Source organism: Rhopilema esculentum, chromosome 21 (genome assembly GCF_057945365.1).
Source record: "Rhopilema esculentum isolate cy_ngs chromosome 21, ASM5794536v1, whole genome shotgun sequence".
NCBI classification, from domain to species: Eukaryota; Metazoa; Cnidaria; class Scyphozoa; order Rhizostomeae; family Rhizostomatidae; genus Rhopilema; species Rhopilema esculentum.
Window position 1 is genome coordinate 10,472,134 of NC_142835.1, and position 16,042 is coordinate 10,488,175.

The window sequence follows — 16,042 nt, forward strand, 5'->3', positions numbered from 1 at the left end:
TGATATTCTCCATATTCAGCTAGAAGGTGGGATTGAATCTGCATGTAAACATTCGATAATGACAAATTATTGGCTGAGAGGTGGGATAAGTTTGCTCATAAAAACATGCCGTAAATCTGTACGTTTTTCTACTGTAAAATATCCAAAGGAAGCATTTAGAAGCAAAATATATAGCTGATCTTATTTTAATGTTCGCAAAAGTTGTTTTAATTCTACTTGTAGACTATATATTCTCGTTTAGATTCTAAAGACCATGTACCTTATGTAATAAAAAAATCCCCTGTGAACTTTTTTGCCCTCTTGAAAAATGATTCAGCCTGACGTTGGCAAATAATTGACCTTTGAACCCCACATTACATTTTGGCCTAGATAACTTTGCAGCTGTCATTTTGAACTATTGCTCTTAACTGATAGACTTAATTTTTTGATAAAGTCTGAATCCATCGAAAATGATTTCCATAGAAAAACCTGGTGGATATGATCATCTTTTATATAAAGAGCTTGATGAAGATTCGTTCACCAAAGGAGCAAATTATGATTTCACTGACGCCCCACCTTGTGATGAAGAGTCAGTCGTTGTTGAGACCTATGCTGCTGGAGTTAACTACGCTGATGTCATAATTCGGTGGGGATTGTACTCATCCGCTAAGGAATTTGTAGGCTGGCCTATAACTCCGGGATTCGAGTTCAGTGGAAGAGTGATAAAAGTCGGCGAGAAGGCAAGTAACTTTGCAGTTGGGGACGATGTTTTTGGAGTCACCCTTTTTGGTGGTTACTCGAAGAGAATAAAAGTTCCCCAGAGACAAATAAGGCATATCCCAAAAGAAATGACTGCTTCAGAGGCAGCTGGTTTTCCGACTGTTGCTCTTACTGCATGGTATGCGATGTTTGAAAGCTGCAAATTGAGAAAAGGAGATAGATTATTGATCCATTCTGTCTCAGGTGGTGTTGGGTCTATGCTGCTGCAAATGGGTAAAATAATTGGGTGCCATGTCACTGGAATTGTTGGAAAATCATCAAAAGTTCAATTTGCAAAAGATTTAGGTAAAATTAATGAGTTATTTTTTCCAATTAAGCTAGAAATCTCTTGCAATTGGCCAAGTGACTTAACAAAGGGCATACAAAACACAAAAATTGGCAAAAGAAAAGTGGCTAGAAGCTGTCCCAAAACACCATAGAAATGTAAGAGCAACAACTCATTTGCCTCGTCAAGGCTTGCTCTTTTAAAAGGTGGTCTTGTTTCAGACAACAGAGTCTCTTGCCATCAGAAATCTAGATGTGAAATGAATGGTAAATTGAAGGACTTTAGTTAGACTATCTTAGTTCTTTATTTTATTGTGTTATCAGTAAGACAAAATAGTAGGTTGCTTAGAGGGCTGCCCTATTACCCTTTTGAATAGATTGTTGAGGTCTAGTTGTATGAATGAAGAAGTTGTTGAGGGAATTGAAGAAGTTGAGGTCTAGTTGTATGAATTTTTCCTCAGAAAACACATTTCTAATCATTTCTAGTGACCCAAGTAATTGAAATAAACAATACAAAACTGGCAGTAAACTGAAGAAGTATTGGCTCAAATACAAAAGACACCTGGTATTTAAATGTCATTTGGTAAATTTTTTTTTGATGATCAGCATGAACAACAGTAATGTTCTGTTTTTGATAATAGCCAGGCCTCTTCTTAAAGATTTTAGCAGGTGTGTGGCTGATCGCACCCCTGGAGGCAAAATTTTTCATAGAGGCACATGATTTATAATTTCTAGTTTAAATTGCATGGAAAAGCGGTAATTTCAGCTCAATTTCAGCTCATGTTACAGCTTTCCCCTTTGTGGCACCAAAGGCTTATATAAAACTTGTCTTTCAAGTGTTATATATGACCAGAAGAAACTTTTATTATTTTGATACTAACATGAATTTGTATCAGTAATGTACAGAACACATAGCTTGATTATAAACATTATTTTTATCTCAAATCACTTCCTGCAATGGTAACTGTAGCTAGGCAGGGTTCTTTCATCACACTCAACTATCACAGCCATTTTTCCATTGTTTAGCACCAGACTGGAAACTTTGTTTCTTGTGCGGGCAAGTTCATGCCCTGACTGCCCGCTGTGCGCCTGAAATTACGCACTTTTAAAAAATTTGAGAATTAGTAGAAAATTTGGATAGCAAATTTGAGTGCACGGGCAATATATCACGGGCGCGCTACAAAGTTTCCAGTCTGGTTTTAACATGCATATCATATCATGCGATTCCCTGCATGGTAAGTGGGCTAACATTATTTACAAAGAAATCATTCTAACTTGTCATTCTTTGACATTTATATGGATATTTATTTTTTGGTTATCTTTATCTGAAGCAAGTGGAAGAGAATTCACCTGAACACTGGCCAATTTATATGGGATATTCTTTGTGAAAAGGCCTGTTCAAAGTGATATTTTGGTAAGTGTATGTTTTGTTAGTGTTTCTTTGTAATATCATTACCACTTGTAGATGTTCAATTTTTGCAGGTTGTGATGTTGTTATTGATAAGTCAACTTGTAATCTTTGGGAGGCTGTTGAGAAATCTAATGGTGGGAAATTTCAGGCTGTATTCGATGCAAATGGAACAGAGACACTTGGAGAAAGCTTCAATCATGTTGATTGTGGTGGACGACTTGTAGTTTATGGTGAGTGTGCTACATTCAAGCTTAAAAAAGATTGTCTTGTTACAAATGTCTATTTGGAATGATTTTTCAGAGCATAATGTGTGCCAGAGTAACTTTGGTATCTTTTTTCTATCTTTTTATCCAATTAATCGCAATTCAATGTTATTCTATTTAATATGTACAAACCATCTTGTATTTACAAGCAGGGTCTATATTGTATTACTTTATATTTATACTTTTCTTGATTTGTCAACAATTCAAAAAGTTGTCATGCTTCTATTGTAAATCTCTTTGTAATTCATTACAGGTATAATATGAAATATTAGCCTTGTTGACAGATAGGATTGTCTTTGTAAATTAATGGTTTTGTTTTGATATCATTATGGAGAGATATGCATTGATTTAAGTTTTTTTTCCTAGCATATTATAATTTTAGATTCTTCTCGAAGGGTTTCACACTGTTATGCCAAAATCAGATGCCTCAAGTTATGGCTATCTCTCAATGGTCAATTGGCTCAAAATTGGATGGAATGCTTTCAATATTCCCAAGTTCAATCCTATGCAGGTATTGCTATTTCTAGAGTTTTGGGACTTTCATGACCCTTCATTGATATAATCATATCTTATGTTGATAGTACTAATATTGGCAATGATAATGATTTTTAAGTTTTTTGCTCTTAATGGCAAAATAGAAAAGATGCATCACTGTTGCATAAACAACTTGTGGGCATTCATCTTTTATTTATTTTTTTTTCTTTTATTCGAATTTACAAAGATTATCACCTTTAAAGCAGCCTTTATAGATAGGTAGACAAGAAAATATTTTTGTAGATTCATTCAATGAAATGTTTAATTTCAAAGAAAAAGTTAAGCAAGATATGTGGTTCTCATGCCTGATGCTGCATGTCCACCATCATATCCTTTCAATTCTGAAGCTCTGTATAAGGATATCCACCCCTTTTGCAGCTAACTGAGCAAAACAAAAGTGTCATGGCATTTAACCTGAGCTTCATGTTTAAGAAGGTGGATCTTTTTGAAGAGGCAATGACTGATCTTTTGAAATGGATTGAAAATGGAAAGCTAAGAGTTGGTAAGGTAACACAGTATTCTTTAAAAGAAGCTGATAAAGCACACAAAGACCTAGAGTCAGGATGCACAATTGGGAAGTTAGTACTCCTCTCTCATGAAAAAGACATCTAATTAGTTATTTTCACTGCTATTTATATAAACCATTTATATAATATAGCTTTGAAGGAGAGATTTATAAATAATCATTTGTGTTTCTTGCTTTAAATTTAAATGTTGTGGTTGACCTTTTTTGCCTTGATCAGCCTATGCTAATCAATTCTAGCAATATTTTATATTTTCCAAAACTGGCAATTGCATATCCCTATGCAATTTCTTTTTTAATTTTAGCTTTATATGTCAATAAGCCCCTGTAGCATTTCATTCTTGAATTCTAACCAGGTTTTATGGCATCAAAATACTTTTCATTTACAACTGTTAAGTTTACAATGGGTTTCAAACTTTCAGTATGATGAATACGTTTTGGAAAACTGTAATCTAACTTTTGTGTATTCAACATAGGCAGTAAATTTTAGTTCTTCTTGAAAAATTAATTTTATATTTACTAGTAAAAAGGCTCAGAATAAGCAAAATAGAAAAATGAATAGATAGATCAGATTAGCTTTATTTCTCTAATGCATTAGTTTGTTAGTACTTCAGAGACAATGTTCAAACTAACAATGTTTTTTTTCATTTAAAAGTTTGTTTAGATGCTCTTCATTATCATGGCTTTGCTAGTTCACATCATAAAGAAATGCTCTTTTAAGTGCAAGTATAATTAGAATTACACCTAGAATTATTCCGTATAGTCGAGAATATTTATAATAAAAGCCAGTGTCAGAATTTGTAACAAAATATCTCCAGAACCTGAATATTTTTTTTACAATGAATTCGAGAGATCCTTTTCCAAGGAATGCAAAATTTATCCACGAGTTCCTAAATGTTTTTGATGTTGCTCTGAAAATATAAAAGCGATGAATTTGAGTGTCCTGACTACGTCAAGCCGGCATTTTATAGATTTTCTAGACATATGGAGATGCTATAAAGTGGAAATATTTGACAAGATATCAAAATATGTACCTTCAGAAGAGGAATATCAAAATAAAACTCTAAATAAAAATAAAATTCTGAATCCCTAAAAATCGTTGCCAAAGGGGCAGGCTTGAGTAAAAGGGCCTCTGAAAGATAACTCCCAGCTTCTAATGATTCCTTCTACTAACTGCCCTTTTAATTTCGATCTTCTGTAGGTATCTTGAAAATTGGCTAACTTTTTGCGTAAGGATTTATATTACAAGTCTGGAGAAATGTCGTCATGAATTAAGCACTGTTATCAGAAATTCATGTGAATCTCTCTGATTGTTACAATTGGCCGGTTTCAAGCGTACTTTAATCAAAAGGCACTCTGGCCTCTATTGCCCCTACTATTATATGGCAACAGGGGCAGTTGACCCCCACGCCCCCTTCTCTGGCGTCCCTGTCTAAAACCCAGAAGCAAAATCAATACGTGATTGAGATTTCTCGCTAATAATTTGTTAGTAGCTTTAAACGTATACCTTTCTTGGAAAGTCTTCCCATTCTTTTGTCAGTGGCCAACAAAAGCAAGTGAAGGGTGTTTCCTAAGTATCGAGCGAAATGTAACAGAAGAGCAAAGGAAATCAAAGCAACTTTTCAATAGAACATAAGGCAAAGCATTTTTCAAGGAATGTGTTGCCAGAAATTTGAAAATTTAGTTGCAGATCGATCAGCGTAATGCCACCAATTCAATTTTTTTTTTAAAATCTAGCATAAAATCAATCATTTTATCACTTTGAATCTATTTCTTATTTGAGGCTTTACGGACGAATAGAACAACAACCATGCAATGTTTAAAATAAATTTCAAAACAGCCTAAAATGGTATATGGTCTCACTTTCACTGTTTTTACACCAAAGCATGATTACGTAACATACCAGCTGTTCATTGCAAAACTTTGTGCTTAATTTCTGGGACACGGAGCTCTAAAACTAGTTAATGATTATTGATCATCTGGAAGAAAGTAGATGTTGAAAGTAAACGGCAGTTCATTTAAAGATGTAGCCGTGCACGTACCCCAGGGATCTGGTCTAGGACCTCTATTATTTAAGTTATTTAAAACGCTTGAAAACTCCAGTTTCTCTTATTTTCCTGACAATTCCACAATCTTTCTTTGCGAAAAAGACCGTGGTATTTTGATAAAGAGATTAGAAGCAGATAGTGCCACGATCTCGAGTTGGTTCACATCCAACTGTTTGCATTCTTCTGAACACGGACAATGTCATGTCATGTAATTTTGGAAATCAAGTCTGGCTATCAGAGTAAGTGAAGCTTTTATCAAGAAATTACCAGCGAAAATCTATTGGGGATTACCATTGACAAGAAACTAAACTTCAAAAAGGAAATTGAGGGGTTTCTCGTGAAAGGCAATTAAATGCTCCTTGCTGTTTATGTGAATGAATATGTACCAAAGATGATAATGGGCTCTATTAATCTCAGTTTAGCTATTTCTCTATAGTCTTAAGGATCACCGACAGGGGCCTTAACAGGAAAACAATACACGGAAAGGTACCCAGGGCTGTTTGCAAAGATGATGAATCAGATTTTAATGAAATGCGAGCAAAGTCGTCATCGAGGCAGCTTGCAGCTTTCTATGACAGAGGTTTCATCGAGGCAGCCTGCGAATTTTTTTTCGCGACAACTATATAAAAGCTCGGAACGCAATAACAATCTTTTTCTTCAAGGACGTTTCATGTTGATCATAGATAGAAGATTTGCTCGATTTTTCGGTTTGCTCGCCTTGATCAAGAGGAATGAGCAATGCAATTAAGGTTCGAAAAAAGTTTGTGAAGCTGCATCAAACTACAGTTACCGTATCACTCAACATTAATTATTTATCTATTCTTTAAAATCATTCGTGTACAGTTTTTAAGTAAAGAACAGATAACATCTTTCATTATCATTTACACCTCATTGAAATGATTCGCTTGACATTGTGTATGTTTTTGAATCCCAAATCTTGATTTACTTTTGACACAGCAAATTTCGTTATTTGGTGTTAGAACCCAAACGAAATGATCTGTGACGTCACTCGAATTTATTATAAGAAGGCAAATATAACTGAAATGAAGAAGAATTTTAAAGCATCTACAGGTGAATCAGTTAGTCCATTACTTCAATAGCTTGTGAACCTTACGCAAACCCATTTTATGAAGTTGTGTTTGTTAGATCCTCTCTTTTTACTAAATACAGTTTATTACGAATATAAGATAATGATTGCAGTGTTTATGATAAAAGCATTACTCTTATTGCTATACAAACCTCGCGTTTCGGACAACCAGGTACGTTTTCCTTAACTGTTGTGATCTGATTGCCTTCAAAGACGCGACTTCTCACCTTCAATTAAGCATGTTTTAGGTACTTTAATCCTTGCGGCCTGGTCGTGATTCATTTTACATCTTTTGCAGTTTTCAAGTAATAAGTCGATTCGCCACAGGACATTTTGAAATATCTCGTTCACAAATCTGTCGCATTATCTTGCGTTCATCTTCAGAGAGAAAAGCTAGATATGGAAGTAAGCTGCTCTGAATATCATTCGCTAAATGCTGCCATAGCCCTGTTGTTGTTTGTATACAGTCGTCAGATGAATTGATGTGACGTCACAATGAAATACAAGCATGGATTTCTTGAGTTTGCACGAGAAGGCCGAAGACCAAAGAAGCGTTTTTGGCACAAGATGGAAGACGAAAATCAAACAAGCATTGTGGAGACGGATTATGTTGTAGATGGTTGGTATCAATGTTCTTTAGCTATCACTTTGAATTTTATGACTTGCTTGCATTGAGTTTTAAGAGGAACCACGTTGCGTTCAATACAATAACGTTGCCAGATTGTGGCTTTTTATATTCATTTCATCAAAGTATGCGATTCTTTATGATATATCTTCACATATTTTTGCATCAAATTCAGATCAAATTCAAATTCAGCTCGGTAAAGTAATAATGTTGATACTTAGCAAAACAAAATGATGGTGGCATAGATCGACAAGCTCAAATAAGTGTTCAAATAACTTTGATCAGTTGTGCACCTGTTTCGTCTTCAGCAAAGATCTAGCTAAGTTACATACCCTTGTGTCATTGTGTTGGCTTTTACCATTCAGCGATTAGTTTTAGGAATCCATAAAGCGAAGCTTTAAAAATGCAAACGAATCTGACAGGGGGAGGGAGGTCTTTGCAAAAGTTTATGGATGCAGGTTGATTGTGACTCTGCCTCCGTAAAGGGCATGCAAAAAAACTAAAGTTTGCCAAAGAAATATGGGTAGAATTTGTAAAAAATCACGATAGAAATGTAAGAGCAATGACTCATTTGCCCCTTCGAAGCTTGTTCTTGTCCAAGGTGGTGTCAAAGATGGACAACAGAGACCGTTTCACCGAGAATCGAACTGCGAAAAGGGGAGATTAATCGAAGGGTTTTATTATTTCATCTAGATGAAAGAAGGTTTATATCAATCATGTATTTGATTCTAATAGAATGACTTTTTGACTTTCTATGCCACTGTGATGTTGAGAAACAGAGATGACAGTCTTCAGAGCAAAAGAGTAGATTTGTATTCATTTCCCCTACATCTTGTTTATTAATAGGTATTCATGATGCATAGTCATGAAGCTACTGGGCTAAGCCACAATAATTGTAAACACGTGATTCAGGGTGTGCTTATGACATTCAAGTATTGTCTTACTATTGTCTTGCAGGCTTTTCGTCAGAGCAAGGATTCAAAGATTTGCTTGAAGATGAAGTCTTCATTGACTACTTTAACACTTTCCTGTCATTGCCTGTAAGTTGTACCTTTCAGCTCAACTAAATGTAAATAATTATTTTAATGTTATCAACCTCATCATTGGAATTAAAAACGATCTCCGATGGCAAAAAAATTGATCGAGAGGCTTGAAGTAATGTTCAAAGTGTACGATCTTCACGAGATTACTCATCATTTCTACATTTTGTTCGACTCGAGTTTTTTCTATCTTTTGCTATTCAGTTTTTTCGTTTCTCGTATGAAACATATTTTTTCTTAAACACTACCTTTGGTCATAGTTCATCTGAATTTTTCACGCTTGTCTGAACTAATCCTTGATTAATGTAGGCCTTATTTCCTTGGCGGTACAAAATGCTAATTTTCTGCTATTGTATTAGTCAAAATTGAGCTGCGAATAAATTATTTGGATCTATAATGCTCAGATATGCAGTAAAATGTAAAATATATGTATACAAGAAGTCTTAAATATGCAGCTTTCTATGTCTTGATTCCAATTTAAATAAAAGGGGGAAGCTGCATTGCTTTTCCTATAAAGATCATCTTTGAATATGATAGATACATTTTACTTTAAACTCTTCTTTTCCTAGCAGAAACCTTTATGGGGCATTGGTTATAGCAGCAGCCGATTAGAGAAACCCAGCTCTAGTAGTGACATATATCTCGTCTCATAAAAGAAGCTATATCAATCTACCCTGATATTATATATACTAGTACTTCTACTGATGCTGATACTGAAGACCTAGTTATACGTCTCCTTACGTCTTTATCTTATAATTACCATTTTATCTCTTTTATAGGTCTTCGCTAAGAGGCTTCATTATCGGAGGGATTCTTGCATGTTTGAAATGGATGTGCCATCAGGCCACACATGTAATGTATGTCTTCAATTTTTCTTTGAAAACTTAGATTTACATGGTATAAAATACCTATCTAGGGTAAGCTATATAATTTACATTTTCATAAGTATAAAAATAAAATTTTAATTGCCATTATTCGTTACCTTGGCTTTTATGGACCCCTCTTGTTTACAGTTGACATGTCCGGCTTTTCCTTTTAATTTAGCTTTACCTTTCTATATAGGGAATGAATAATTTTTTTAAATTTCATTTCAAAACTCTTAAGGCAAGCAATCCATGTTTTCTCAATTCTTGCCTTATTCATAATCTAAATTCGATTAGGCATGTTTTTTGGTTATATTTTCTCATATATAGCATTCCGATTGCCCATTATACGCCATTTTCATTTCCATGTCTTTCCTTGATATTGTATCGTACAACAGTAAAAATGTGTTCCATAAACGATCTGTACGTGAGACAAATGCCTGTTGAAGAGTGCACTTGTCCTGGTCCAACAGCGAATAGAAGCAGGGCGTTCGAAATCATTTTCTCAATGCCGTATGGCAGACTGCAGAATAGTTGTCAACCTTCTTTCATCAAGACTTAATATTTTACTACAAAATCTTCCTTATTTTAAATTGATTAAAATGGGCGTAGACAGGAGATTGGAGATACTCAACTAGTCTACATCCCCTCTCCTTGCAACTCTGTTTTTCTAAACAATATCTAAAAAAATTTTAGCTTGTTTTCAATTATACATACATGCTTAAACTACATGCTTATATCAATTGATAACACAAGAGTGTCAAAATCTAAATATATAGATTATAAAGAGTTAAATTCTAAGTTTTAGTGCAAAGCAGTTCTGCAAACACATTCATCTTAAAAAACCAGAAGGTTTATAAATATCATTTGTTTTTTTAATTTTTGTCTGATTGTATCTTGAAAACCAAAAGGTACTACGATTTCTTCAACTTCCTCCAATTTCCAAATTTTTGGTCACCTTCCTCCGGCCAGTGGCCGTGGGGCCGTGATGTTTTCTTGACTCTCCCGTTTGGCTCTATGAAGTGCCACCGCTACCGGGTAACCATCGGTGAGCGTTTGAATAGCGGCTCGAATTTAGATTGGAACCCACAACATTTAGCAGTGAGATAGAAAAATTTGAGATAAAAAATAAGAATTTGAAAAAAGTATTAAAAGCTACAGCTAAAACTTGCCAATGCCAATTGTCCAAATTTCGTGAAGGTTATCCTGTATCGAAAACCGTTGCTGTCATTTTATTTCATTGGACTTTGAACAAGCAATATTCGGCGTGACAATTTTCTTTAATTTTTTTGTGAATTAAAGGGAATAAAAATTGTCTTCCATTGTTTGTCTACAGGGGTTTGATAATCTTTATCAAGGTTTGATAATCTTTATCAAGATTCGAAAATTTTTTTTTTACAAAGTTAAGTTGAATCCACTTCAGAATGATTTAAATTCAAATCAAATTACTTCAGTAACATTAATGTAAAATACGTTAACACTGTAAAATAAATGTATGGAATCGTATGGACTCCAAAGAATTGTATGGACTCGTATGGACATATCTAGCTTCGGCCGTTACGGAAAAACATCTTTACAACAAAACAGAAGAATAATTTTTGCATTTTGCTAGCATAACCAAAGTGAATTGGAATAAAGATTTAAAAGCAGCTCTGATTTTTCATAATATCTACGCAAGGATATAAGCTACATGGGACAGTGTACAGTTCCATTCCAGTGCAGCTTGTCAAAATGCCAACTAACATAATACGTTTTGTATCAGTTTTCTGCAAACATTGAATTTAGTTTCAAGTTTCAATCTGATCTCACATCAACCCTTTTTGCACATGACACTCGTATTTTTCTTCATGCTAAAATTGCTGAGTTTCTTTGTATCAGAACCTGATATGTTGGTTTGTGTAGTGAATTAAATAACATAAGTCGAATATTTGATCATACCGTTGATCCGAATTGATCCATATATTGCCCAACGTTGGCAGTCGGTAAATATCTTTGATTGCCTAATATTGTATCAATGATGCACACTCATTCATTCACCATTTCAGTTCAGTTCAGTTTAGCTCAATCCAGTCCATTTCATTTCAGTTCATTCTTTATATTCTTAAACATAAAAATTACCAACAAAAATCGAATTACACCAAGTCATGTAAATTTTACAATAAAAAGAAAGTACAAAGGAAAAAAATGTGTAAATATTAGATTGGCTTTAAAGAAAGACAGGCCCTTTAAAGAAAGAAAGAAAGCATGGATAGAAATATAGCTTTTTTTATACCTGCCTTACGAAATACTGTCAGATGAAGCTGCTGATGAGATCTTCTAACATAATTTTTGCAAATTACTTGGGGGCATTGCCCTCTGCCCCCAGTGTCTGCGGGCCTGAAGAAAGGAGCCCTCCTGTCTCGAAATCCCCATCTATTGTACATAGATTGCTTGATAAAATCTTCTCAAGAAAAAACTTTATGAGCAAAAAATTAGTATTGAGAATACAGTCAGTGATTCTTTAATGTGGATTTGAGGGAAATTTTAAGGGAGAATTTATAATTTAGAATTATCTTTTTTAGCATTGCTCCCAACATGATGTCATAGCCTTTGCTTGGAAACAGCGAGGGACTTTGTTCCTCAAAACCGACATATGTAATGAGTATCGGTTGTGCAAACTTTTGCTGAATGAATTGCTCAAGGCAAATGCAGATGGTAAGGCTTTAGTTTGCAAGATAACTGATTTGACAGCAGGGACAGATCTAAGTAACAAGGATTGGGGGGAGGAGGGTGTTAAATAATGATTAGATTCAGTGCTACACCCTTCGGGTGACAGGAGAATTATGGAGACGCCCATTTACAAAGTTAAGCTTTTAACTTCAATATAAAGGAGATAAAAAGATAAAGTAAAGTTTTGCATTATTTCGTTACTATTGACCATCAAAAAATGCTTTTACTAAATCAAGGCAAACATTACCGAATGTCACAAATACATTTTGGGGTGTCGCACCCCTACACCCCCAGGTAAACCCGTCCCTGTTAGATAATATCTAACCTTGTTCTTTCGCAAAGTCTGAGTGGCTTAAGAAACCCACTGTGCAAACACTTGATGTGAAAAAGGTTTAAGAATAAAAGGCATTAGCCGGGTAAATTCCAAAAAGTAATGTAAGCTTTGTCACCTCGAATTCTACGTGAAATTATTCTGTTTAAACTAAAGCAAAATATTGTACAATAAAGCACTTAATCGTGATATTTGCGCGCATCTCATTCGTGTTGGTTCAATGATATTTTTTTCGCTTGCTTAAAAATCGAACTTTAGGCAAGTTGAGCTGCTTATAAATCTTTCAGTGAAGCGACATCTGACAACCTTGAACTAAACGGATAATGCATTGTGCTCCTCTGAAAGTTTTATTAGAAACTAACTTTGCTCAAACTTAAACGGGACATAACTTGATTGTATCTAAAGGTTATGAGGTATGGAATAGCCCTGTCGCTAAGTCTTAAGATATCAACCACCCTTCTTGCTTGTCTTAAGCTGTTGTAAACCAGTCTTGCTGCATTAATAAGCAAAATTCAATATCAGCTTTAAAATTTACTGTCTACGGGTCCCTTGTGTATTGCTTGACACCATAAGAGCAGAGCTGTACACAAAGAAACCTGATGATCCCATTAGAGGTGAAACTCGGAGTCGCAACTAATTACCGTCCTGCAACTTTTAATTTAATTCATGATTTTTCTTACTTCTCCAGTAACCCAGGTACTCTTTGATACACTTTTTAGTCGAAATGAATTGCCAGTTGAATTGTCCTTATTCAAAGCCATTTTCATTATAATAATTTACGAGTTGAAAATTATTCAAAAAAAAAAATAAAGTCAGGTACCTTTCGTGTAAAGCAATGTGTAAACTGCATTGAACATTATGTGACCGAGCCGTAAATAATAATTTTCATGAAGAAAATATTTGTATATTGGCGCTTGGTATCTTTTTATTATTGTTTTATCGATTAGTTTGCTAGGCAGGCATTGCTGTTTTGATGTCGTTTTTATGGATTCATGTGTGCGAAGGATTCCTATCAGATGTATGCTTACTGCAGAACACATCTCCTCAAACTTTCCTATTTGCAGATTTGAACTATGTAGAATTATAAGGTGGTGACGTCTCAATAATCCACTTTATCGAATTTAGATTACGTAATCTGAAAGAGCATCATAGAATTCCTCTAAATGTGTATGATCAGCTAAATAGGTTAAAAATTGGACACATAAGCGCAGACTATAGCTGTATGAACCAAGCCAAAATAACAGTAATCCGTTAGCAAGCTCCAAATTTGTCTTTTGTCACATCACACCTAATGATAAACACAAGTAACTGATTTTCCACGTTTCCATCAGTCATTTCATGATGTTCTTTTAGGTGATGTGGCGTTAAGTTAAAAACTGTAAGAAATAGAATTGACTATATTTACTATATTATGACTCTACTATATTTAACATTTTTACATTCTTTATATTATTGCCGATAACGATCTACATTATGATATAAATAATTTTTATTTTCTAGACAAGTACTCTTTAGATTTGTATAGGGAGATTGGAAATGTACTCTCTATGCAGCGACTGAAGGCGTTCTTCCACGAATCTGCTGGTGAATGTCTTATGTCCTTCTGGCTGGCGGCCGAAAGGTTTCGCCGGCAAACCACCTCTGAATGCAGACGATTTCTCATTAGAGAAATCCAAGATAAATATATACGACAGGGTGCATGGTTGGAGCTTCAGGAAAGCATCAAAACCAAGTTTGCTTCATGCCTGGACCATTTGGTTGATGGATCTCACGAGGAAGCTACCGCGTCCGTTAAAGGTGATTTGCTGGCACCTTGTCAAGATATGGCCTTTTACTGTCTGACGTCATATTGGCTCCCGAAGTACCTTTCACATCGTAGTCACAAAAGGCAGAAATTTAAAAGAAAGTGGAGAGCAGCTTTGCAGACAACTGGGGACTTTGGTGTTAAGACACAGTTCAACGAATTATTGAGTAGCATCAAGGCTACGATGGCTAAATCACCTGGAATTCAAGCAGATGACGTTTGTAAGTATGTTGTTTGGATAAAGTAGATCCGTATGTTCAAATGAACTTAACATTTGTAGTCTGTTTGTCATGCTTGGCATTAAAACATAAGTCCTTACGATATTATGCTGTCACACTATTTTAATATGATCGTTTTTATCAAGTTTGTTGCATGAAAATAGTTATAGCTAAACGATCAACTGCCATCATCATTCCCGTGCAGTGAGTCTTCGTTTTTAAGAAACATTCTTTGATTCTTTTATCATCTACATTACATCTGTTTTAGATCACTTAGCAAAATGAAATGCTCAAAAAGTCTGAATTTCAATGACAATCTGAATTATGAGTGTAAAATTGACCGTTACGTATTCAACGAAGTATACAAATAAAGAGGTTATAAAGTGATTCAAAATCTATTGAAACCTGATTGTACGATGCTCAGAGCTTCCCCCAAAGGGTATCTGTTTACATAGATTTTTGAGCCATGCGAGACCCTTGTGACTTCAGGAAGACATCATTTGTTAGTTTTCTTCGCTCTAAACATGTGTAAGCAAATAATCTTTGCTTCATGAAACTCTGTACATAATCGTAATCAAATCAATTTTGTTACAATTTCTAGACTAATGAAGCTAGAAGTTTTTCTTAATTTTCTGATGGTACTCACATGGTAAGGTTCCGGCCGTCAACATAAGAACTCTTTTTGGAACAGTTTCTTTTCGGTGTTTAGCACAAGGTGGGACACTTTGAAAGGAACCGGTTTTGCTGTAAACCCAGGCCAAAACATTTTTTATTCCAAATCAGTGCTAAATTACCCCTCGCTTAAACGAGTTCTTAAGTTATAAAGACACAGAATTTTGGTGGAATTTGGATCTCATAACCTGAAAGAGCACCATAAACTACTGATGAATATGCAAAACCAGTTAAATATGTAACGAATTGGTTAAGATATGGCCATATGAGCACAGGCTTTGAAAAATTAAAAAATTCTAGATATAAATTATCTTTCGACATAACGCTTAAGAGCTCTATCCAAGATTGTCAGCCCATGGAGCTAATTTGTACCAATATATTATGAATGCTATGTACTAAACTGCTTCACACCTCTGCTGTACTTGTGTGTTGATACATTTTTAGTACTTTGCGTAAATTTATAAAAGCAATTAGTACTTTGTAAAATAGTACGACCTGTTACCTTGTTACATATGTATCCTAAAGCTTCACTTCATTTGTAACACTGCCAACATCCCGTCAACAGCTTGTGCAACGTCTCAAGAACCAGAACTGCAATTCCCATCTGAAAAATCAAGCATGAACGATGTATTCAGCAGAGGGAACTCATTGCATGGAAATAGCGCTCTTAGCGAAAGAGAATCAGAATTGGCTGACAGAAATGTAAGTACGAGAACAAGCAAAAGGAATCTCTGCAACATTGAGTGCTGATATTTATTACTGAGCTAATTAGCCAAGCGCTATGTGTTACAAAACCTAAGAACAAAGAAATCATTCTTATTGTATCATTATAATGGTTAAGCAAGACTTTTTATCGATATGTTTATATTTTGTAAGCTGTAAAGCATTCTC

General features: G+C 34.8%; 2 protein-coding genes across 2 annotated transcripts in view; both read left to right on the top strand.

Annotated features, from left to right (window-relative positions):
• Positions 1–370: 370 nt before the first annotated feature.
• LOC135684124 (uncharacterized) lies at positions 371–3,943 on the top strand. Its single transcript, XM_065199530.2, has 4 exons — positions 371–1,044; positions 2,506–2,664; positions 3,093–3,208; positions 3,610–3,943. Exons 1-4 carry the CDS (start codon positions 450–452, stop codon positions 3,841–3,843), a joined length of 1,104 nt encoding a protein of 367 aa, XP_065055602.2. The 5' UTR covers positions 371–449; the 3' UTR covers positions 3,844–3,943.
• Positions 3,944–7,375: 3,432 nt separating this feature from the next.
• The window catches only part of LOC135684121 (regulator of G protein signaling protein-like), a 38,981-nt gene continuing 30,314 nt past the window's right edge, over positions 7,376–16,042 (top strand). The window contains exons 1-6 of the mRNA XM_065199526.2: positions 7,376–7,508; positions 8,472–8,554; positions 9,334–9,411; positions 11,979–12,111; positions 13,958–14,482; positions 15,717–15,853. Of these exons, the coding sequence (XP_065055598.2) occupies positions 7,385–7,508; positions 8,472–8,554; positions 9,334–9,411; positions 11,979–12,111; positions 13,958–14,482; positions 15,717–15,853 (1,080 nt within the window). The 5' untranslated portion in view covers positions 7,376–7,384. The remainder of the gene's footprint in view (positions 7,509–8,471; positions 8,555–9,333; positions 9,412–11,978; positions 12,112–13,957; positions 14,483–15,716; positions 15,854–16,042) is intronic.